This window comes from Apteryx rowi, unplaced genomic scaffold, assembly GCF_003343035.1.
Source record: "Apteryx rowi isolate R43461 unplaced genomic scaffold, aptRow1 scaffold_77, whole genome shotgun sequence".
NCBI lineage: Eukaryota > Metazoa > Chordata > Aves > Apterygiformes > Apterygidae > Apteryx > Apteryx rowi.
Genome location: NW_020451060.1, coordinates 996382 through 1020743, shown reverse-complemented (window position 1 = coordinate 1020743; position 24362 = coordinate 996382). Strand labels below are relative to the sequence as shown.

The following is a 24362-nucleotide window of genomic DNA, read 5'->3' as shown; positions in this document are numbered from 1 at the left end:
ACGTTTCTGGACACCTGAAAATCCTACACATGCCCACCAGGCCCAAAGAGACCATCAGGCATCTGGCATCCACCATGTTTGCAATAAGTGAGGAATTGAATCTGAAGATCAGTACTTCTGATTATATCACTGTGCACAACTTTGAATTTAACAGTCTAGTTGCTATAGTCAACCACCTCGAGAAAATCTTGGTTTAAGAGTATCTGTGGTCCATGCTGATTCCTGACTTGTATTTTGTGGTTATAGTCTGTTTCTGGAGTAAATAGAAATACATTAGTTTCTATGAACTGAGTATCTGACCTCTCATATTTACACATTCTCACACGCAGAGATATGTACATCTATCTGTGTGCAAGTAGGCTGTATTTAATGAAAGTATTTCATATCTTTTTACAGTGTAAAGGTTCTTATAAACAGTAAATTAGTCAATACTATTCATATACTTCTCACAATACTATTGTTTGAATGACCTGTCATGTTCTGTACTTCTAATTTATGATAATGTTCAGAAAATTAGTTAACCTGGGAACTAAAAAACATGTGGGGTTGTAAAACTATCCACTATAATAAAACATTTACAACATTTTTAGTTAACTGAGGAACTGGGAATTGGTTTGATGGAAAGGATTATTACTTAATATTTTCTGTAACATCAGCAACCTCATCAAAATCCCCTGGTTGCTCTGAGAGTAGGAGAGGTCAGTTTTATGGGGTGAGCACATGTCCTGGGATGTCTGCCATGAAATAGCGTCACAACCAGGCTTCATTATCCCTTCACACATTAAGCCTGGTTTACTCTGAACAGTACTATGGAAAAAATCACACCTTTGGCTGACATACACTAGCAAAAGTCCCATTGTCGATGCAGTGTTGCAGACTAAAAAATCCTCTTGCTTGTATCATTTAGTTCATGTGGGGAATCACTGCAGGCTCTATCCACAGATGAACCATTTTGCCATCTACCTTGTACCACACGTTTGCCATGTGAGTTTCTGCTAGGAGGATTTGCCGGTATAGCTTTATGTCAGCTTTAGCGGTGCAGCTGAGACAGTGGTATTGGCAACCCTCCAGCTTACGGACCTCAGTGCCTGGACAGGCATCCTCTTCTCAACCCATCTCTGCCAGTGGGAGGGCCTACCTTTCCTGTTTCTGAAATTTTTCTGAAATCTCAGGCCCTTTATTTTCCAACTTACCTCATTTACAATAGGTATTCTATTCAGACAAGCATGTCTAAAACAGTCTCTTAGATACTATTGAAACAGAGAATGAATGTTTGGACACGGCACAGAGAGGCACAGCCACGATGGCTTTAATCTAGTGAGCCTGGGAAACTGGAGATATGCTGTCAGGAACTGCAGCCTGGGGTGGCAAACAAAACAGAAGTTGTAAGGAAATCCTGGCAAAAGTCTGTGCTTGCTAGACCATGCTGATGCCTGTGCTGCCATTTTCCCCTGTTCCTGTTACCCAGACTAGCTAAATTTTTAATCATATTTTATAATCGCACCTTTAGTTTCCTGCACAGGCATGTCTTTAAGCCCTGTTTTCATAAACTGTTTATTTGAATTATGGCTTTTCAACTATTCTTTTGAATCTGCTGCCATCTAGTGAACATGAATCAAGCTGCATTTTATGATTTTCAGGGCAAGCAGTGTGTTTTGTGAGCTTCAAGAAAGACCCTCAGGATTTTCTCCCACTCTCTCTCCACTTGAAGGTGCATCTTATGGTGGGGTAGGGTTGGCACGGTTTCTTCCAGCAGGGTCCCAAATGTAAAGGTAAAATAAATATAAGGCTGCCACTGCCTTATACCATCCCTGGACAATTCTAAGTCACTTTGGTTTTAACATCTGGGGATTTTCATTAAATCATTCTCCAAAGATCTGGATTATCACTGCAAAGGCCCTGAAATGTTTACTGTATTGGAAGATGTTAGATTGCCATATCATAAGTGAGATAAATACATATCAGTGAGATAAATACACCTAAATCAAAATGACTCAATTCTGAAAAGCTGTAAACACAGAGTTTTAATTGGGCAAGTCCTCTGCCGGTATAAATCAAATAGCTTCATTGTCTTCAGGAAAATCCAGCTCTAAGATATCTGGCAGCCAGGCAGTCTGACCTACCTGCACAGGTCAGAACAGAGATGTAATTTTCCATTGACGTTCAGTATAGAGACAAGCAGCAATGTTTTCAATATTGGGAGCTTCTTAGCAGCTTTTCAAGCTAGGGAGTGTTCGAACAGTGAAATACTGAGGTGACAAAGACAGCAGATTAGGGGTGAGGTGCCAAGAGGTGGCTGAGTCACTGCCAAAACAGGCACTCCACCTCTACCTACTGCCACTCATGTTCCTGGGCAGTCCCACACCCATTAACACCAGTATGGCAGGTCTCTGACCCCTCATTGGCCCAGTTTAGCTAACAAAACCGCAGAAAACTTCGATCTTTTTTTTTTTTCCTAAGCAAGCTTTCCTAAAAGCAAATAGTATCTGTTTCGCAACACAAAGACACTGTTAAAAAAGTATACCTAATACTTGTCTGAGATAAGTAAATGTTGTTATTACCATTTGGTTATGGAGAAATTGTAAATGTAATGACTTGCTTAAGCTGCAGCAAAAAGTCGGTGGCTTTCAAGATTAGTGCCCAAGAAATTCAGAAGATTAGATGTCTTCAAAAATAAAATAAGATTCTGTAACACCCAACACACTGTCTTGTTAAGTTCAATCTTATCATTTCTATGAATCTGGCTTTCTTATTTGATTTAGTGCTATGGAATATTTTAATACTTTTAAATTTCTATCTCGTTTTCTTTTATTCCAGGCAGACCTACCAAATTCTACTACTTCTTTTTCACATTTCAATATAAATATACTTAGTTCAGTAAGTTTACTCTTTCTCACAAAAGCTGATAAACTCTCCTTCCATGCTCCCTATTCACAACAAAACCCCAGCTAATCAAAGACGGGTCTTCCACATTTCATGTGCATTTCAGACATATCACTGTTCTGGCATTCTTGCTCTTGTATTTGTCTGGCAATCTTAGCAGATGATAGCATTTGAATATACAACTATCTTTCTAATAGAAATCTAAAACAGAACCTGTGAGTTTCTGTGAAACATAAAAACAACAGGAGTTTCAGACCATCTTGTATGGATGCACTGGCAAGGAGTTTCCACAAGACCAAGCAGTGGTTGACCCAGAGCAGTCAATATGACATGAAACATGTGTTGAGCCTGCAGCCATTCAAACAATTTTATGGAAGGAGGCAAGACAGGGCTTAGAAATCTTTCTATATTTGGCACACCTGCCACATTTGCTCATAGCAATTGTTTTGATAAGTTAAGCTGTCATAACATTCCAGGCCCAGCCCAGAGAATGTCCTACCAGGAGAATTTTCTTATTTTGAGGGGGTCCTCTAAGGGAAGGCAAAAGTAATTTCTGAGTTGTAATTCTGGCACTAGAAATGGACTGCAAAGCATTGGACTTCAAGGCTATGACGTTCTGTCTTCAAAAGGCATTGTCAGTAATTTTGATATGTCTCTACCTTTCACCTCCTTTCAAAATCTTGTACATAATTTGTTAAGAAAGACTGGACTGGAATGGGAAGGTATTCACACGAGGACTACTTCTAGGATCAGTTAAGAGCATTTCTTTTCCATGAATATGGAAGCAAAAGAGCAGTAGGAGGAAACTCTCTTAAACTAGGCAGTTATTAGGTAATGAAGAGGGCCTGTAAAAACAGAAGGAAGCAATAAAAGGAAGAAGCTGAGCAAGTGCAAGCAATATTCACAAAATACACATGCCATTTAATTCAGTAAGAAGAAATTAGATAACAGAAGTAGAAGTTCTCCTTCTACAAGAAACCAGATACATGTCCATTTTCTCAGTTCCCTCGACTGTAAGCAGGGCGGTTTGGCATTTCTATTCTCCTTTTTAAGGTAATCCATTCAATTACTGCTAAGGAAGCAACACCATACTACGTTTTCCCCATTTCCTGCATTTGTGTCTATATTTGTAATGAGTAATTCGCTCTGAATGTTACCTACTTATACTGGTTAGTTTTAATGAGACGTGGATTACAAGGGGTTGATTTTGGTTCCCAGTGATATGGGAATGTCTTCAGTTCTCTAATGACATTACATTCAGAATAGTCACTTATATTGTACTGGTTTTCTAATTGTTCTTGTCATGACCAAATATGACAAAAATACAGACAAAAAATCTTTTCAGATTAGTTGACTTCCACATTAAATCTATTGAAGTATTCTCCCAATTACAAGAAACAACTATATCCACTACTGCGTCCTGTGTTGGCAGGGCTGGCTGTGACATACGCCCTTGCAATCTGGAGCCTGTTTGGTGACCTATATTTGAAATGACTGGTGGGATCCCAGCTCTACAGCAAGTAGCGAGTGGCCCAAATCACAGAGATAAAGAGGTGTTCTGAAATATTTGCACATCTAGCTATTTTGAAGGGTTGTCCTGGTTAAATTAATCTACAAATGTAACTCTCACATATTTAATAAACCTGGTATTTAAAACTGATTCACTTCAACTAGTACAAACACTTGTACTCTGTTAGCACTAAGTCTGACTTAGCTTAATTTGAAGTGGAATGATATCTGTATGCAGACAAAGCCTAACGCTTAAATATTTTCCCCACCACAGATCAGCAGAAGGAAGCAGATTTATTTTCTGCTAATTCCACGTATGTCAAACTTATAGTCTCCACCAAAACAGTTTTATATATTCTTCCCTTTGCATGACTGCATAATTTTATTTATAAAATCTGGCCATATTGTGTAGCAAATAAAAACCCTATCATAAGTAAAGCTAATTTGCGATGCTAGTCAACTGTAAACGTGCTTGCAAAGTAATTTTCTCACCACCAGTGACTCACTACTGAAACTTAGTGTTCAGGGACACCGGTAGGTGAAGCAAGTTTAGGTTGTCAGCACTTGTATTTGGCATCCTTCCCATTATTTAAAGGAAAAAAATCTTCTACTTTTCTTGGGCAGTCTAACTGTCGTCTCAGGTTTGTCTTTGAGGATGTAAACATGTCCTAAAATCGACCCTGTGTTGTGCCACAGTGCGAGGGCAGTCACAAATCCCGTACTTGGGGTAAAACTCATACTTCCCCACAACTAGAGACCTCAGTTTCCCTCCTGTGCAGCCTAACATGAGCCCTGAGGTGGGAAGGCGCAGAGAACGACAACAGAGTCGTCCCGGGCGTGGGGAGGCCGCGGCCACCCGACGAGCAGCGCGGGCGGAGCTTGTAGGGGACGCCGGAGCGACGCGAGCCAGCGAGAGCCCCCCRCGCGCACCGTCAACGGCCGCTGCCAGGGGCGGTGATGGCGGCCCTTGCGGCGGGTGGCGGAGCACTCCCAACAGCCGGCAGCGTGGCCTCCCCTGCGTCACGGCAGCGGCGAGAAGGGCGGGGCGGGCTGCCGGGGGCGGGGAGAAGGGCGGGGCGAGCTGCCGGGGGCGAGGTGAAGGGCGGGCCGAAGGGCGGGGCGAGCGCTGCCGGAAGCGCCGTGGCGGACGGCGTTCGCAAGGGACCGGACCGCTTCCGGCGCGGCACAATGGCGGGGCAGCGGTGAGGGCAGGGGCAGGGTCAGGGGCGGCAGCGGCCGCCGGGTGAGTTCCCTCCCCGCAGCGGGGCCGGGCGGGAGCGCCCGTGGTGCCGGCTCCTCCGGGGGTCTCCCCCCCGTTGTCGTCCCCCCCCTCCGCCCAGCCCGGGCCCTGCTTTCCCCCGTGGCTCGGGCCTGGGCCTCGGAGCTCGGGCCGGGGCGGCGCAGGCTCTGCCGGACCCCGGCGGGTCTCTGCCCCCGGGCCTTGTTTCTGTCCGCCGTCGTTGGGGCGGGGAGGGCTGGAGGCCCCCGTCCTTGGGGGGGAAGGGGATGGGGGGGGTGGCGGGCCCCGGAGCGGCAGCAGGAGGCTGCCCGGGGGTGGCGGCAGTCTGGAATCAGAAGCCCGGTGTCCGGGTCCGGTTGGTAACTGGCTGCCACTACGTGCTGCTTCTGAGCTCTCAGAGAGGGACTGCAGCGCCCAGCTGCGCCTGCACCCAAGAGCAAGCCTCTTGCCCAACTGTCTAGCCTGACGCCTTGCTTCTGAACCAAACGCTGAAGTGAACTTTGACTTTGTGCTCTCTTCCATCACAGGGTGTGTTTCATCATCCAACCTGATGGTTGGGTGTGGGTTTTGCTTCTTGGGCTGACTCTAAAACAGGCTGTTTCTAGGTCACTCTAAAATACAGATTTCACAACTGTTTCTTTCTTAAAGGAGGTAGCAAGTTCACTTTGTGCATTTTAAATTCTTTCAGTTACTAGCTAGAATAACTTGCTCTCCACAGTAACGTATGACTGACTGAATTTAGCTTTTTGGGGCAAGTATCCAGTTTATTTTTGTCACTCATGTAAGAGCAAAACACTTCTGCTTAAGAGAGGAATAAACAGTAAAGCTTCAAGACTGTAGGAAACAGTGAGATTCCTAAAAGTGCCTTTAAGGCCTGCAGAATTAAAAGGCATCTAAGCAAGTCAGACACCATGGTCCCATATTAAAGACAGCAGAAATACGTCTACTTAACTGCTTCTAGTAAATGCCCTATAGCCTTCTCTGCATCCTTAAGCACATACATGTCTTTTGAAAGAGAAAACATTTTGTTCTCATGTGTATGTGGCTTTACTTAAACATTATTCTGTGTAGTTGTGACTGCTGCTATTTGTTTATGTTGGGTCCGTCTCTTCCAGATAGCTCCTCCTTTCACAGTCCACTCAGGTTTATGCTAGTACTTGAGTTACAGCTCTCTGGAAGTGTTTTACAATAAGAACATGGACATGACCAAGTCTGGGGGGCAACTCAACAGCCCAAACTTCTTAGAAAATACTAAAATAAGATAAAAAAATACAAGTATTTCATATCTAGTGATACGAGACCTCAGACTACCGGTCTACATAAAACATGCAAGTGCACAGGGCAAAGCAGGGTCATTTCTTAATTATTGTGTGATATTTGCTTCACAGACAGATTGGTGCTCAACTTCTGAACCTCTCTCCTATTTGACCACGGTTTTCATTTCCAACAGGTGAACAGTGTCTGCTGTTGGGGGAAGGTGATTATTCAGATGAAGTGGAATGGCTTTTGGAGCATCCTCTTTATTGCCTCCCATGAATTCTACCTGCGCCTAAGTTCCTAGAATCTTTCTTTCAAAGCGTTCCTGTGCTGCAAGCTGAGACTCTGATGTGGACTCTTGAAACAATTTATGCAACTTTGTTATCTGTCCTAAAGGCATCTAGACCTTCATATCCAAAAGTACATGGGCTGTCACTGAATTTTGTGAACCACTTGTAGGTTTAGGCACTTTTAGAGGAGAAGGACAGCTGAGTTTCAGACTGCCTTTTGTTTGGTAGGAGCAAATTTTGTTTTCTGCCAAGACTTGCATGCCTTAATGGTATTACAGGGCCAGGGCTTTGATTGTTGGCAGTTTCCTTCTCCAATAATAGCCAGTGCACCTGTGTTTATCAGTTGATTATTTTAAAATGCTACTTTAACTCTCTAATTTCTAGGTGTGAATCATTAAACTGAATGGCAATAACAATGGGAGATGCTGCAAAACCTTGCTTTGCCAAACAAAATAAGGAACAGGAAACTCTGCATGAAGAAGAATTAAAAGGGAATCCCTTACAAAAAGATTACCAAGTCATGGATGATTATGGAAATGGCCATAGCAATAAAATAGATATCAGCCTTCAGAAGAAAAAGGGAACACCAGCTCATTATGGAAGTAGTCCCAGACGAGGACCACGCAGTGTTTTGAGTAGCCCAAATTCACTTAAAAACATGAGTCACAATCAAGGGTCAAAGTTATTTGATATCCAAAAAGACCAAGTGAAGAAGTGGATATCTGATGACCATCGTGGTAATTCTGACAGCTGGAGAGAGCACAGATCTGCAGTCTGGACTCCCATGCTTAATCGGACAAGAAAGGACTCTCTTCAGGAGGTCGAAGGTGCAGGAAATAGGAATGTAAGAAGACAACTTCAGAAAGACTTAACAAGTGAAGACTTTTCAGACATGCAGAAAGGAAGCTCTGGTAATCAACATGTTTGTTTATTTTTGCATAGCTATTCCATTTCTTTATATACTATTGAAAAGTACAATTTCAAGATTTATTGTTAAAGCAAAAAATTGGTTTTATTCTGTAACACCTTGCAAACTGTTGACTGTACTATATTGCAGCACTTTAAACAAATTGTTACAGCACATGATGCAGAACTTGTCTCGTAAATTGTGTTGGCTTGGTAAATTGGTTTATAAGTGGTAAGTATAAGTAGATTGCAGCATCTTTGTAGTGTCTCTGCAGTTTTCCAGGTACAATTTGACCGAATCTGTCAAGATCAATAAGGGGTATTTCAGTTAAACTGCTACAGAATAAGACTTTTGGAGCTATCAATGAGGTCCCTAACCATATATCTTAATGAAGATAAAAACAATGCATTATAGATATTGTGGGGAGTTTCTACGTGCAAGAGGCAATAATGCAGCAATAACAAAAATAACTTTTTGTGCATATTGAACTTCTCTGGATGAAATGGGACAACTGGTACTAATAATGAGAGTATAATTCCTGAATATTGAATTGCAGAGGAGAACAGAGGCAGGAGGGGTTAAGGTGCTTGGTATTATCAGTTCTTCATTGAACTTGAGCCCAGAAAGAAGTGTAAGTAGACAAAAGCAGTACGAAGCTTTAAAGAATGGAGTATGTATTGGATAAAATGAGAAGGACTGAGGTACTGATGAGCTGCTGCTAGCAGGGATCTGAAGTTAACAAGAAGTCTCTCTTAGTTTATCTAAGAAAGGGGCCAAGGGCAATATTGATCTGCCACTCTGCTAAGAAGGAAGGATATTGATGGCTGATGCCCAGAAGGCCAAGAGTTAAATGTCCTTTCCCTTGGTATCAGCTGTCACTAAGGAAATGAATTGTGAGCAGGTGCCTCATGTCTCTCATTGTCGGAAGTAAATTGCATTGCACAATTGAGCTCAACCTCAGATGAGGAAACAGCAGAGTAGAATACTTAAATGTTCTCAGATTGGTTGAGTCTACCGAACTTCATCCTGTGAAACTTAAACTTGCTGAGGTAGGTTTTGGGGATCTTTGGAAATTACATTTGAGAACTTATCCAGGAGAAATGAGATACCAGCAAACAGGAAAAGACAAACATCTCTTAAAAACAACAACAAAACCCCCGGAATTAAAAAAAAAAAAAATACACAACTTTAATCTTGGAAATCCATTCTGGAACAAATAATACAACTTACTATAAGTATTTGGAAGGTAACACAGAAATGAGTAGCAGTCAGCATGGATTTGTCAAGAATAAATTATGTTAAGTCAGTCTGATTTTATTTCTTCAAAAGGGTGATCAGCTCTTGCGGCCATGGGAGAAGCAATGGATAGATACCACTAATAATGCTTGAGACGCTTTTATGTGACAGTCCTATAAGTCAACTAGAGGATATTTTTCCAGATGAAATTAATGAGAGTTACAAAGTCAATTTGATAACTATACTCAGAGAATACTTATCAATGATTTTGTCAAAATGAAAGGAAGCATTGAGCAAGCATCTACAAAGATCTTATTCTGTTTGATGTTTATTATGCTATCCAGATGATGAATGAAGAGAGCATGCTTTATGAATGAAGAGAGCATGCTTATTAGTCTGTATATGCCATGGAGCTGGTAGGAGCTGAATGCAGAAAAGCAGGAAGAGATATTAAAATAATTTTGCAAAATTGGAGACATGGCCTAAAAATAGGATGAAATACAATAGAAATATGTGCAAATACCATTATTTAGGTAGGAATGTCAACTGCACAAATGCAGGAGAAAAAGCTACTAGGTAGCAGTTTTTCGGAGAAGAATCTAGAATTATAATGAATCAGAAGATGATCACCGGTAGTCAGTGTCATGCTGTTGTGAGGCATGAAAACAGAGTTGCAGCCTGAAATATTCTTTATTTTAAGTGTTTGGCAGACTCTTAATTGCAGTGCTCTGTTCAGCTTTGAGCACCCCATTTCAACAGACAAAATAGAAACAATCCAAAGAAGACCAAAAAGAATGCTAGGACATGTAAGAAAGCAGAAACTACATAAAGCTTAAACAATCCCCAGTCTTTCTACAGAAGGAAAGGGGGGACAGGGGCATGATGATAGCCTTCAGCTATCTAAAGGAGTCTTAAAATAATCTGTTTTGCCTGCTTCTAAAAGATGGGAAACAGAGCAATTGGCCTAAAGTTCAACAAGAAAGATTTGGATAAGGAAAAAAGGAGAAGTTTCTAATCGTAAAGCTAGTGAACTACTGGAATAGCTGCCTGAGGAGCTCACGGGATCTGTACCTGAAGGCCTTTAAGAACAGGTTAGGCAAGCATCACTCAGGATTGACCAAGCCCATTTCATCCTTGCTGCGAAGCACAGGCATGGAATAGCTCACCCCTTGAGGTCCCTTCAAGATCTCTATTTCTAATGTCTTGGCATTTCCTTGTACTTGAGATCTTTTATGTACTTGTCTCTTTCCCTCACCTTTTTACCTACCTGATTGTAACTCATAATGAGGGAGTTTAGTAAATCTCTGAGGCACTGATTCTTCTGCATGACCTGTAGCTTTAACTTGTCTTTAGTACTTTTGGTCATTAGCCTATAATTAGTTTGCCAGTACCGTAACTGCTGAATAATATTAGAAATATTTACTTTGTAAATTTTTTTTTAAGTTACTTTGTGCTCACAGAAATAAGTGATTAGTAGGTACCTGTCATAGACTTTCTTGCAAAGTAATATATTGGACATTTTCTCCAAGTTCTGTCTACACTGATCAGTAACCAAATATAACCAAACAGCTGTTGTATTTATTAGGAATTTTAGCAGGAGAGACATGAGTATGAGAATTGAAGGGATGTATGAAGTTAAAAGACAAGTTAGACTTCTCTTTCTGCTTCCTGGGACTTCCATTGGAGTACTGTCCCTGCAGACTATTATACCTTAGTTCTGTTCTGTTTATTCTGGCATAAACTTCTGCTGAAAGGAAGTGTATTACCATTCTTGCCCTATTCCTGCTGACAACACTAGCACACACATGCTGTGCAGTGAAGTGAATCAAACAGCTGGTTGAAAACTCACAGCCAGGTCATCTCTCTTTACCAATTATTAGAGACAAAAAATTGGTATGGGTGTGGGGTTTTTTTGTCTTTTTTTAATATTACAAATGAAAACCTCAGGCTATGATAAGGGATTCAGAGTTTAAGAAGATTGCAAAAACCTTCTCAGAAGCACTCAGAACTTAAAAATTCCAAGTACCTGGACATCTTGTATAGATGCTTAAATGAAAGGTAAGATGTGATCTAAACTCATGCATTTTGCCTGTGTAGCTTCCTGAGATCACTACCACATGTATTCTTCTGACTGCTGTCAATACCTGCTTCAAAAATTGCAAAGCTTACTTAAAACTAGAAATGATATGTCCATTAATGTCTTCCAGAACTTTTGATGTAAACATAACAAGCTTTCCAAGCATGTTCATTTTGCAAGATGTGTAGCTTTATTAAGCAAGGTATGCAAATATTATCAAGTTAATTATTTATTGACATGAGTAGCCAAAAGGGACTATTATCTTGTTTTTCAGTTGTCAGTTTAATAATATGAAGGCAATCCTGATCCATATGCTGGTTTAATTGAAAGGCAAGTGCACAGTTGTTTACAGTTGTTGCAGTTGTTACTGCTGATATTAAATTGCTGTATGTCAGCTAACTCTAACAATCCTATATCTTAGTGCTCTTATGCTTAGTGCTCAAATAAAAGATCATTCAAATTGGCCTATACTTAGTAATTCTATAGTATTCTAGGTAGTCTGTGGGACTGCTGATTTTTGAAATGATTTGTGTATCTAAGCCTTACTGGGCATCCTGAAGTGTTTGGACATAGTCTGTCTTTTCATTCGAATGCTGTACAGATATATCTCAAGTAGACAGTGAAATCTACTGCATTTAGGGTTTTTTTTTTTGCCAATTTTAACAAAACTAAATAAGGCTGACTTTTCTTCTCTCTTTAATGGGACAAACTATTTGGGGTTTTTAATTAATTTGTTTTTTTTAGGTGGTGAGAGTCAAAACAATAATACTGTAGGTTATGACATACATGTATACTCTTGCTATTATCAGATTTGCACAGAACAGACTAGGAAACCATACAGGGTAGATTTGTATCTTCTTTGGTTAGCACATAACCAGAAAGGAAACTAAAGAGGTAAGAGGAAAAAAAAAAAAGCTGCATAGTATTCTGAAGTTATTTGACATGTTTGCTCTCATAACTTTTTATAAGAAATGAAGAAGCACAGGAAACCAAGGAGATCAAGAAGAACTAGAAAAGATGAGTATGATCAAGATGAAGAGGTGGATGGTCCTGTCATAGATGAATCTGTGCTGTCGGCAAAGGAACTTCTTGGGTTGCAGCAAGCTGAAGAAAGATTGAAGCGAGACTGCATTTATAGACTGAAGAAGGTGCTGTTGTCTTTACCTATATAGTTCTCTCCTATTTGTTTAATCAGTAAATACAATGTAGAGGGTACATTCTGAGCAGTTTTTCTGACTGTAGCTAAAAAGTGGTTATATATCTGAGGTAACTGACAAAACTGGTGCTGTTAATGAACTGTCAAGAGAAGACAAGTTATCCTTTGTTTTTTTACTATATTAAATCTTAGTCTATATCCATACTTTCACAGGAGTTTTAAGCGTAAAAAAAAATCAAATACACAATTTTATGGAAGCAAGTTAAGCAAAAATAGGCTGTTCTTTTAGTTTGTGAATTTAACTACAGGCTGGGGCAGTGTACTGGAAAAGTTTTATTATATGCTTGTCCAATTAATATAATCTCCCATGGGTACTGGATATTTTCCCCCATAAAAGACCAGATGTTGGATTTGATTGATCTGATACCACCATTCTTCTGGCATTATATATGGTATTCAAACCTTTTGTCTGTAAAAATGAAGTTAGGAAAGCTAGTGTGCATATTTCTGCATTTCAGAGTTAGCACTGCTCTACTTGGAAGGAGCATCGAATAAAATGAAGGTAGTATTTTTCTGTATCTTAAGGTTTTTTTTTTATCATTTCTATTTTAGCGACCTCGAAGCTACCCATCAGCAAAATACACCTGCAAATTGTGTGATGTTTTGATTGAGTCGGTGGCTTTTGCTCATAAGCACATGAAAGAGAAAAGACACAAGAAAAGCATAAAGGTAAGTTAAGGACAGTAAAAGAAGTATAAAGCGCAGATTCATGAAACTGCCCTTACCCTGCTAATGAGAATGAAACTGCATTACTTCCAAAACCATTCCTTATGTATTTTTACCATATAGATGTTTAAAACCCTAAGTGCTTCTCAAAAACTCTGTGATGCTGGTGAAAAGAATAAACTTGGGACCTGGACCTTGCTTGGGAATTTAATTTGTACCTTTTCATGTCCATTATTGAAGGAAGTCCTCAGAGTATAATTCACTAATGTCTTGTTACTGGTGATTTAAGTATAATATAATTAAAAAGGAGTAGCAACTGACCCTTCTGTCTTGCTGTTCTTTAATCCTTCTAATAATATAATTACATTTAGTCTTCTTAGCACTTATTTTATTGGCATATTTCAACAATGAAGTGTTTTGATAAAGTTCAGAGCAGTGAGGAGTAACAGTAAGCAAATATACTTGATATGGCATCATTAGAAATAACCACCTACATGTCTAGGTGAAGCTTGCCATTCGGAAATACTGTAAATGAAATTCAGAGGTTGTTGAGTATTGTAGGCATGTTTATATATAAAAAGAAATAATAGGTTTGTTTTGAGCATAATCAAACATCAAAGCGACTTCCAGCCTTAATTTTATTTTTTATTTTTAATTAAATTTCTCCTGATCCCTCTTACTTTCTCAGCTTGAAGTGGATGAAAATCAGTGCTTTGTGCAGGTTTTCCATTTTTTTCTTTAACTCCTACCCTTTCCCACTTCATAGGAGATGAGGTTGGTGACATTTTTTTCTATTCCAAATATATGTAATGTACCTCTGCACGTTACTGAAGCCTCCTGGAGTATCTAATTCTTTGTATCTGTTATGGTTTCTGTTTTGATATACTTGTTTCCAATTACCTCTGGTATTTTGAAAAGCCATGATAGTGTTAATTGGGATAAATTGCACTCATTCATTCGCGCATACTAAGCAACTGAAGAAAATCATTAAAACATCAGTCTTATTATCTTTAAAGGAAAAGCAAGAGGAACAGCTGTTAACTACCTTGCCTCCTCCAACGCCTTCCCAAATACAAGCTATTGGTGTCGCCATTGAAAATGTAGTGCTAGAGTTTGGCTTAAATAATGAAGATTTGGAAGAAAGGCTCAAAATTAAAATGACAATGGAAAACTTACTGCATCAAAAATTGCCAGGTATTATTTGCCATTTTGCTTTAGTGCTAGATATGTTAACTTGAAAAATTTCACAAAGGTGAAAACTTTCTTAAAAACCTCGGTTAGTTAAATAATAAAACACTATTTAGTAACTACATTCTGCTGGATGACATGATGTGACCAAGTAGCCTCATATCAGAATTAAATTACAATGGGTGCTAATGATCCAAACAGACCTGTATTGTAGGAAAAGACGAACAGGACATGGGGAATATTTGACCTTCACAATAAGCCTTTGCTACGTACAGCATGGGAGGTAGGACTTCTTAACTCAGCTCTGTGCTGTTGGAAGACCCTTCTTCACTTCCTGTGGCTATTGAAAATAGACGTAGGTTTAAGATCTTCTGGCAAAGCAGTAAAGTAGCTACAGACTTAGAACTAGATATAGAGTAAATGCAGTACAATTCTTTCCATTGCAGAGAGCTCATTAAGATTGTATGGCTCCTCCTGTAGCAGATTTGGTTTCAAAACTTCAGACATAAACATAGATATCCAGTTTCCTGCCAACGTAAGTAAGACCATTTTTGTTACATACATCCAAGTGGTTTTGGATGTTTGCACCTTTATGTAGATTATAGCTTAACTGTAACATGCAACAGTGTGGTAATCATATTTTTTTTTTACGAAAATGCATTAGGTAAAACAGAGCTACCACATTAATGCAGTCTTAAAATAACATTTTTTGCTTCATACACCACTAATGGTCATGTAATATAACATGGCTTTGTGCTTTATTGAACTTTCCTTCTAAAGAACTCAAAACACTTAAAACTCTTGGTAGTCCTATAAGACAAAGTTATTTATCTTCTCTTATAACTGAATCAAATGGCAGAGCTGTGCTTTTGCCTCTACGCTGGTGTATGCACGTTAGGGTTTCCAACTGCTCGGTTATGTTGGAGCCATGAATCCGTCTTTGTCATTTATTTGTGAAGCAATTTAAAGTCTTCATTTGCTATTTGAGTTATTTCTGTACATTTCTCTGCTTGAACACTGAAAAGAAGTTAAGGATTGTGAAAAACTTTTGATTCTGTGTTTGAACTTATTCCTGCTGTAGTAGGTGTGACAGCCTCATAGCTAAAATTTAGCATTTTCTCAGGGACACAAAGATAGAAATGTAATGGGGGCAAAAAAACTATTCAAGTTTATAAATATATATAATTAAAAATAATACTGTGATTTCAGACTTTGACATGAGGTAAATCCCCTATGTCAGAAAGCTATCGTATTTAAACACTGAAATGGTATTTCTTTAGGTTTTTACATAACCAAGTCTTTGGTGTAGAGGTAAAAATAGCTTTATTTACAATCATCTAGGATTATTTTCTTGTAAATAAGCAGAGTTCATGTTCCTTTTGACATAATCTAGCACTAACCAAGGATGAAATGTTCTATTTTCTTATTGCTGTTATTTCGTTTCCTTTTTGCTGTCCATTTGGGGTGGGGGGAAACAGAAGTGTCATAGGGAGTATGTCTAAAGTTTTTTTTTTGAGTTGTGGAAGAACACCTTTTTGACAGCAATGAAAATGGCTTTATTGCTTTATTCACAGATGGCTCAACCAGATGTTCTCTTACTTGTGCAAGAAAGTCTAAAGAACAGTGGTAAGAAAACTTCCCTGTTTTTAGTTTTCACATTATTCTTCTTACTACTTAATAATTTTGAATCCCATTTCTGCTGAGCAGATAAGCCATATGCTGTTTTGCTGAATAATGTAAGAGTGAAAAATATTACAATAGTTGACAGAACTTACTTTTGTTTTTGTGTTCAGTTTAAAGGCTACTGAAGTCCCCTTATTTTTGTTTGTGGGAGAAATTATTGGTTGAGTGTTCTTTTACATTATAAGGAAAGATGCCATTAAAGTAGACTGTGCTACTTTTCCTTCCCCATACTGCTCTATTATCCTTACCCTTATAGTAGAGAAAGTAGCTTAGGCTCTTCTAACTTGTGTTCAGAAACTTAGAGGCTTATTTTCTTATATATGCAATTGAGTGCATGTGCCTGTTAGCGCACCGATGCTGTGTACAAATGAATGCATGCAGACACGTTTTTTTCATGTAACGAGTACAACACTATGTACTAATAAAGGCGAGTAAAATTTAAGATCTTAAAAACTGCACTCCAACCAAATAGAGCATATCCAGGCAAAAAATAAAAGATGGAGAAGATGCCCTTTCCTTTTAAATGTGAATTTCAAAGTGATTTTTTTCTGTTTGTTTGCTTTGCTTTATGTCCATAGCAGGGGAAGTAGAGGTGTAGTTCCAAACATATATTAAGTATGAATATATTTGTTGAACTAGATTTTCTGCCTTTTTCTGCCTTTTTCTCACCCCTCCCTCCCTTAACATCTGTGCATCTTCTTCTCTGGTCAAATGACCTGTACAGTCCTTGAAAACAGTGTTGTTTATTGCTCAACCAGAGTGAAGGAATGAAGGCCTAGATCCCAAAAGAACTCAGAATACCTGAAGTGTTTTAAAAGCAAGCACCAGTTGCTCTTAACACCTTGTGCAAAGCCTTCTCCTGTGAGTCAGGGGCAGAACATTAGGCATTTGAGGAACCTGGTGCCAAAACCAAGACGTTTTCAAAAGGTTAGGTGGCACCAAAAAAACACTTCTTGCTTTCAAAATTTTTGAATTGGGTGTCTAAAATTGCATCATAGTTTATTCTGGATCTAGTCCAGTGAAACAGCTAGGTGTCAGATAGTAACTTCTAGTTTGGATCAGTTCACTCCAACTGGAAAAAGGAACAGAGTCATATTTGAACTTTTTAAGTTAAGTTTTGAGTTAAACAAAGCTGAACTGAGTTTGGAAACCTATATAAAACATGAGGGGAGAAAAAAAAGTATAGAAAGAAGACATTACATCATGTTGAAAAGCCAGCTCCAACACTTACATTAAGTGTTTCTAGATTAGGAAGGAAAACAAACTGAGATATTTTCTTTGTTTAGTACTGAGATAACTCTACTTTTTTCATCTTTCACTCTAATTTTGTTTTGCAAATGTCGTTGGTCTGCCTGTCTACCTGAAGTACTGAAGTTCTTCTAGAGTTTAATCTGTCTGCAGTAAAGCCAACACTTAACTGATACATCTGGTTAATTGTATTATACCTACTGTATATATTGAATTTTGGAAAGTTTATTTTTTCTTAAGTATTTTATTAAACAGCACTGTTTAATATAGTTTAGACCACATTTTTCCTGTCTCATTTTAAAACCTGCTTTAAAAGAATAACAGGATTGATCTGTTGGTTGAGTTAGTTAAATGGCAAATTTTGAGATAGTTAGGAAACTGAGATTCAGAATCTGGGTGTACTCCTCTAGTTGCATGAATTTCCAGTTCAACACATTTGTATCACTACCATGCCTAAGACAGCTTTTTCTTTTTTCCCTCTAGAATCTTTTATTGAAGTTGATGCAGATTTCCATGCTAGAATACCAGTGGTGGTGTGCAGAGAAAAACAAAGGTCTCAGTTGTCACTTTGTGTGTTCTAATAGCATATAGCAATGTAAATTATATATACCAGCATCTGAAAAATGAAGTTTTTGTACTAAATAATTACAGTTCCATGGATATTGAAACACAAACTAACACTCATGGGCAAGTCATTCCTAGACTAGAATAAGAGGGTAAGGGTTGTTCTGTCCTCAATTGCCTATTTCCCAATCCCCTGAAGAGTTACGGTTTCCAGCATGTACCCTTACTCTTCCATTTGGAATAATTGTTTAAGCAGAAACTTCCTTTCTTTCCTTATAGGTAATGCAGATATTAAATTAAGGATTTCTTTAAGAGCAAGAGCAGCTTGCTTAGCTTCAGTAGTATGTTGAGAACAGGAGAAAGGCATTTTATTTTGCCCATTTAATGGTTATCACTTAAGATTCATGAAACATTCTATAAATGGCGACTGATAGAGAAATATTACTGGTTATTTTCTGCTACCTTGATCTTTCACTGTTTGGAAACTTTTCTTGTGCTCTAGAAACACTATAGAAATCATTTTATCATGGGTGTGGAAATGGGAAGATGTTTTTCTTTCATGAAGAAAATTAGTACTGTAAACTTAGTTTAGTGTATTAATGTTTAGTTATTAGAAACAAAAATACTTAAATTTGAATTGTACTTGAAAACACTTTTACAGAAAATTACAATGCATATCTTCTCAATCTAACCACAAATCAAACTTCTTTTGTTTCTTTTTATGTAAATCTGTTGTCTTTGAGAAGTTGTTAAATCTTTCTTAATGGCCTCAAGCTATGATGTTTTGTGAGATGTCATCTGACCCATCACTCATAACACCTCCAAGATTTTTTACTTTGTTTCTTTTTGTTTTTAGTGGTCTTACTTGTAAAGTAAGTGCAGGGAATGAGAATGCTTGCCTGACAACAAACCATTTGGCTACTCTTGGGAAACTAGAACCTACTGTTGTACCTTTAGTGATCGCCTTCAGGTACTGGGCAAAGGTAGGAGTTCTTTGTACTCCCCCATCTGTGAATGAATATTGAATAAACATTAATGTTATGCTAGTGAGAATAGGTATGATTTAGAAAAACATTGCTGAAATTCTTTTTAAGGAAGGAGTAGGAAAAGGGATATTGAATTGTTATAAATAGTAAATTTTATAAATTATATAGTTATTATTTGCACATAGTGTTGTGCAAAATTGCAAAAGGGGAATTTTCAGCTTCAGCCAATGGCATACAGATTTAAGCATCCTGTTCTTCTACATTACCAAACAAGTCAGAGGAATCTGTATGAAATAGAATCACTGATTTCCCATAAACTTCCACCATAAAACAGTTGAAAGAAAAAAATGTTTGTATTTCAATATGGAAACTTTAAAAAAAATCCTATAAACCAAAATGACTTGTTCCAAAACTTTGTGTGCATGCAACTAAAATATGACTTAAGAAAAACATTGAGTTTGAACTTCTGTTATATCTATGTAAAATGAGTTATCCTTTTTTGCATGTGCAGTATGCTGTTTGTTTTGCCAATCTGCATACAATGACTCTTCAGTGTAATTGAAGAGTAGGACTCTCACTGAAAAGGTTATACTAGTAATATGACTCCAGAAAATATTAAGGCCTTCAGAGCCAAGTCCATCTCATAAGAGGAGGTCAAAGATGTTTGAGTCTCCCTCATAATTTAATTTGACAGACTTCAGAAGAGAAATTGTAAGAATATTTTTCACAGTGTCACTTGAAAAAACATTTTAATGACTACACAACTTATCTTTACAGCTGTGCTGTGTCGATCGTCCCGAAGAAGGAGGCTTGTCACCTTACGTATTTGCTTTAATGGTTATCTTCTTTCTGCAACAGAGGAAAGAGCCATTTCTACCTGTTTATTTGGGATCATGGGTATGTGTATTAATACATTGAACATTATGAATGAGAGGATAGTCTTTCCCTTGGGCTGCTGCTTCTTCCTACACTGAGCAAGCTATAAGCCAGTTGTTTCTGCTCAGGTTGGGAAAGAATGTGAATTCAGCCAGGCTACACCTGTGCTTGGCTCTCTGGATGAAATTCACAATCAAAATTACTGAACTAAGTGCTTCTGTTTCCCCTTTAGTGAGCAGAGAGAGTTGGGCAATGAAGAATGTGCTTCATAACCCCACCTACTTCCTCACTTGTTCAGCCTTTCTTCCAAAATCTTAAAAAGTCTGAATTCACATAGATACAAGCCAAAACAACGTCTTGTACCTTGACATCTAATTCTTTGTTTCCAATGAAGAAGATGGGCTCATTCTTTAGAAATAGTGGTGGTGGTGTTAAGCTTTTTATGTATAAGCCTAATGAGCCTGATGTCTACTTTATGCCATCCTCAGTCTGAAGGGATTCAGACATACCTCTAAATGCTTTTAAGTGAGTAGCCTAAGCACCCAGCTCTAGGATGGGCTGGGATTGAGGATACTATCAACTCTTGTAGTTGAAATTATGCCACTGTATAGGCAAAAATGTGTCACTCCTGAGACCAGAGAAAGCAGAAGTATGATTTGCTGAGAGGAGTCCCAAGTTCTAGTTTCTGGTCCCACCACTGCTTATGTATTTTATTCAAAGACTCTGTAAGGCAAAATGCCTAAGCAGTCCCTAAAACAGAGACCAGAACTCTGAAATCTCCTCTTCCAGGAAAAGTACCTTCTGGATGAAAAGTATAACTGTTCTTTTAAGTAAAGCATGGCTGCCATCTCATTCCCCTGTCAATCTTAATGATAGTAGTAGTGGTTATGTGTTTTGTGTAGAGCTTGACCTTTTAAATTTGTTAAGCTTCACAAAAAATACACCTGTCAGATTTAGCTAGGTGAGAACTTAAGTGAGGGAACACTTAGCCAGAGGACAGTTGTGGGCACTTGACTTAACCTGGCAACAGTGAGGTTAGTTGTGACTATATGTAGACCACATTATACGTATTAGTGCAATATCTGCCTGAGGAATCAGACTAGGCGTTTAGAGGATGTACCTTTTTGATTTAGAAGCTTGAATTGTATCTTCTTTATGTATCAGGAGTTCTATTAAGAATGCAGATCCAGAATCTAATTCTCCTGGTTACCATTCAGCTGTTGCATTCATGGCACCTGTTTTTCTTATGGTCACCTGTTAAATTTAGTGTGCATATTCCAATTTTCACAACCAATTAAATGGGCCTTGCAGATAACTACTTGGCTGCACAGTAGACTCATCCCCAAAGCCTGTCTACACTCCTCACTGAATGAGGCAGAAGTCCTATAGTATATGGCTATATAATTAAAAATTGTATATTAATGGATTTGTAATCTGCTAAGACAAGGTTTTATGACATATGGATACATTTCCAAAAGCACTGAGCTCCTGAGTGCTTTTTGTAGGAAAAGTAAAAGGAAGAGAGAAGCAGGGTAGAGAATATTCTAGGCAAGGAACGGTCATCTTTAAACCCTGTTCTGCTTTTCTTTGCATTGTTAACCTTGGGGGGAAATGATTTAAAGTTCACATGATATTAAATTTTATCATGCTTTCTCTACTTTCTTCAGATTGGAGGATTCTCATTAAACAAATTAACAAATTTTAATCTTAAAGAAGTTGAGAATGATGCTGTGGTTTGGGAGCATAACCCCCTTGATGATTCTGATTCGTCAAAAGAAACTTCTCTTAAAAAGGGCAAGGTCTGACCATTTAACTTCCTTCTGTTCTAGTCATTGTTATTCTTGGAGAAAGACTCATCTTCTATTTATGTTTTGCATTTCTACTGCAAAGCCATAAGATGAGCTAAGAAATTGGACAGCTGTTTGATATGAGGCTTCCTATGTTTATCTTCCGGTTCTGAGAAGCTAGCAGAAAACTGGGAGCAATTTAATAAATTTACAAATATTAAGATGAAAGGCATAAGACTGTTCAAACAGAAAAATCTGTTTAAAAAACATACACTGTATTTTTTAATATTGAGATACTATTGATGGCATCTATTGCCTGTTGGTGTGTACTAAGCAGATAAGACACAAAAAAATAATTATTTCATGGAGGTTAAACATTTGCAGACTTGGCAGAATAAGCATCTAGAAAGTCTAAGTGATAAAATTTCTGTTGTTTCATGCCTTCCTTGAATGTGTGTTTTTTCTTCTGTGGACTTGCAGGAAGATTCAGTATATTTTGTGCATTCAGTCTATCTCAAAATTATGCTTTACTAATAAAGAGGTTATATCTATTCTCTTAATTTAAATTCGATGTGATATTTTCTTGGAAAATGACAAAAACACTTCCAGAATTATTATTAATCCTTGATGTCATTCTTCAACCATTATTACAATCTTAGATTCTGAAGTTTTATAATCCTAGCTTATACTATTTCTTTAAATTTTTCTTTTATTGCAGTATTAATCTTTCATGTTGAGACATGAGCGTGAAATTTGGAAGCAACTATAAATTTTGTTATATTACATTACAGATCGAGTACAGTGAAATCAAGTTACACGACATTATTAACAAGTGCATATTCTAGATTGGCTTTTTTTAAAAAAAAAAAAAAAACTAAATCCCTATGTATGTGTTAAATATTATTTAAGCTTTTCTTCTGTAATTGACAGGTTCCCTTAGTATTTGATTCAGGACACCAGTGTTCAGCACCAGTTGGGCAGCTGTGGGTAGAGCTGCTTCGTTTCTATGCCTTGGAGTTTAATTTGGCTGATTTGGTTATTAGCATACGGCTCAAAGAAACAGTGTCTCGTGAATTAAAGGACTGGCCTAAAAAGCGCATTGCTGTGGAAGGTATATGATGTTTATCATCAAACTTTAAAGGGCTGTTACCTTTAATTTCCTAGGGTATTGCCTTGGCTATTGCCATCATGTGTAATAAGTTAGAATTTTTTTTATCTTGGTCTGTGGTTTCTAATAATACAGCAGAATATGTTTTGAAAAAATCAATTTAAGTAATGTTTCTTTTCAGTATTTTTATCAACGTTACCAAATATAATTAAGTAGCTTTTAAAAAAAACTTCTTCAGCACAATTCTTAAATTTTATGTCCTTAACATAATGTCTTAATGTAATAAATTTAAATTTTGTAAGGATGTAAATAAATTCTTTAAAAAAAAATTTTTTAACTTCTACACTGCTGGCTTATTTCTTCTTTCTACTAGACCCATATTCAGTCAAAAGGAATGTGGCCAGAACTCTGAACAGCCAGCTAGTGTATGAGTATATTCTTCACTGCCTGAGAGCAACGTACAAGTATTTTGCCTTGCCTCACAAAAAAACCACAAAGTTCAGCAAAAAAAGCCCTCCAAATGCCAGTGAGGAGAAATCCCAAATACTGGACCTTGAAAAAGATGCTATAAAGCATGAAAATTCTGAATTGCAAAACCTGGATGGCAAAACAAACAGAGCAATAGTAGAAGATTGCATAATTGAGAGTACAGGTATCCCTCAAGCACATAGAATTGATTCTTCAAAACTATGTGATGGCTCAGAAAGCTTGACTGAAGAGGAACTGGCTGATGATATAAGTCATTTGGGACTTGCTCATGAAGATTCAGACTGTGTAATTGAAGAAATTATTTCTGGAGATAATGAAGACTTTAAACCAAGTTGTGAAGAGACGGAGAGTGGGAATGAAGAGGAAGAATATGAGGAAGAACATGAACAAGAAAGAAGATGGAATAATAGCTTGATGACTGCCTATCAGGGAATAGATGAAGACAGTGAAAGCGGAGATCTCCCTGTTACAGTGAATGAACATGATATAGAAACATGCAGTACTTCAGACTTGGAAGGTTTTCTAAACACTGCATTTACGGAGAGTGATGAGTTTGGCTTAGAGTGCAGTGGTATAATGGATGATAAGGTTGATATTGACGAGGAGAGCACTGAAGGTACTGACGAACTGGATGAATCCCCAAACAAATTCATACCTTCAACACAGAATCACATATCTGAAATGATTAACTCAGATGATGAGGATGAAGAGGAGGAAGAACCAAGTTGTCTAAACCAGACGAAGTGTGATGATACCAGAAGAACTGAAGGTGAACTAGATAACACATACACTGGATCTGCAGATGAGGATGCACTGTCTGAGGAGGAGGAAGATTTGTCCATCCTTATTAAATATGAAGAAAAACATCTCAAAGAAAATGTGGATGGACCTCTGAGGATCAATTTAAGTCAAGAGGATCTTACTGAGAGAAGAAGCTCTTTTGAAGAGAACGCAGCTATAGAACAGTGTTTAGACTCTGAACTTGTTTATGAATTCAGTAAACCAGCTTTTACAAAGGGCAAGGTAAGTGAGCTTTATCGGAATATTAACATATTGCTTATATTTTATTATCAGTTGTATGAAAGCATTGTTCAATTTCATTGAAAGACTGTTTGTTTGTTTTTTTAAACGAATATCACTTTCTGTTCGTGC

The 24362-nt window shown here is 38.0% G+C and overlaps 1 protein-coding gene across 18 annotated transcripts in view; it reads left to right on the top strand.

Moving 5' to 3' along the window:
• The first annotated feature begins 5601 nt into the window (after positions 1 to 5601).
• Positions 5602 to 24362, top strand: part of TUT7 (terminal uridylyl transferase 7) — a 42871-nt gene continuing 24110 nt past the window's right edge. For 5 of the 18 annotated variants that reach the window (XM_026088417.1, XM_026088419.1, XM_026088418.1 and 2 more), the window contains exons 1-13: positions 5945 to 6160; positions 7083 to 8090; positions 12369 to 12547; positions 13168 to 13284; positions 14298 to 14475; positions 14916 to 15004; positions 16044 to 16095; positions 17884 to 17953; positions 18821 to 18947; positions 19728 to 19847; positions 21494 to 21625; positions 22544 to 22724; positions 23095 to 24233. In XM_026088417.1, the coding sequence (XP_025944202.1) occupies positions 7583 to 8090; positions 12369 to 12547; positions 13168 to 13284; positions 14298 to 14475; positions 14916 to 15004; positions 16044 to 16095; positions 17884 to 17953; positions 18821 to 18947; positions 19728 to 19847; positions 21494 to 21625; positions 22544 to 22724; positions 23095 to 24233 (2892 nt within the window). In that variant the 5' untranslated portion in view covers positions 5945 to 6160; positions 7083 to 7582. Of the gene's footprint in view, positions 5636 to 5942; positions 6161 to 7082; positions 8091 to 12368; positions 12548 to 13167; positions 13285 to 14297; positions 14476 to 14915; positions 15005 to 16043; positions 16096 to 17883; positions 17954 to 18820; positions 18948 to 19727; positions 19848 to 21493; positions 21626 to 22543; positions 22725 to 23094; positions 24234 to 24362 lie in introns of those variants that run through there. The other 13 variants (XM_026088410.1, XM_026088409.1, XM_026088403.1 and 10 more) reach the window with 11 other exon arrangements.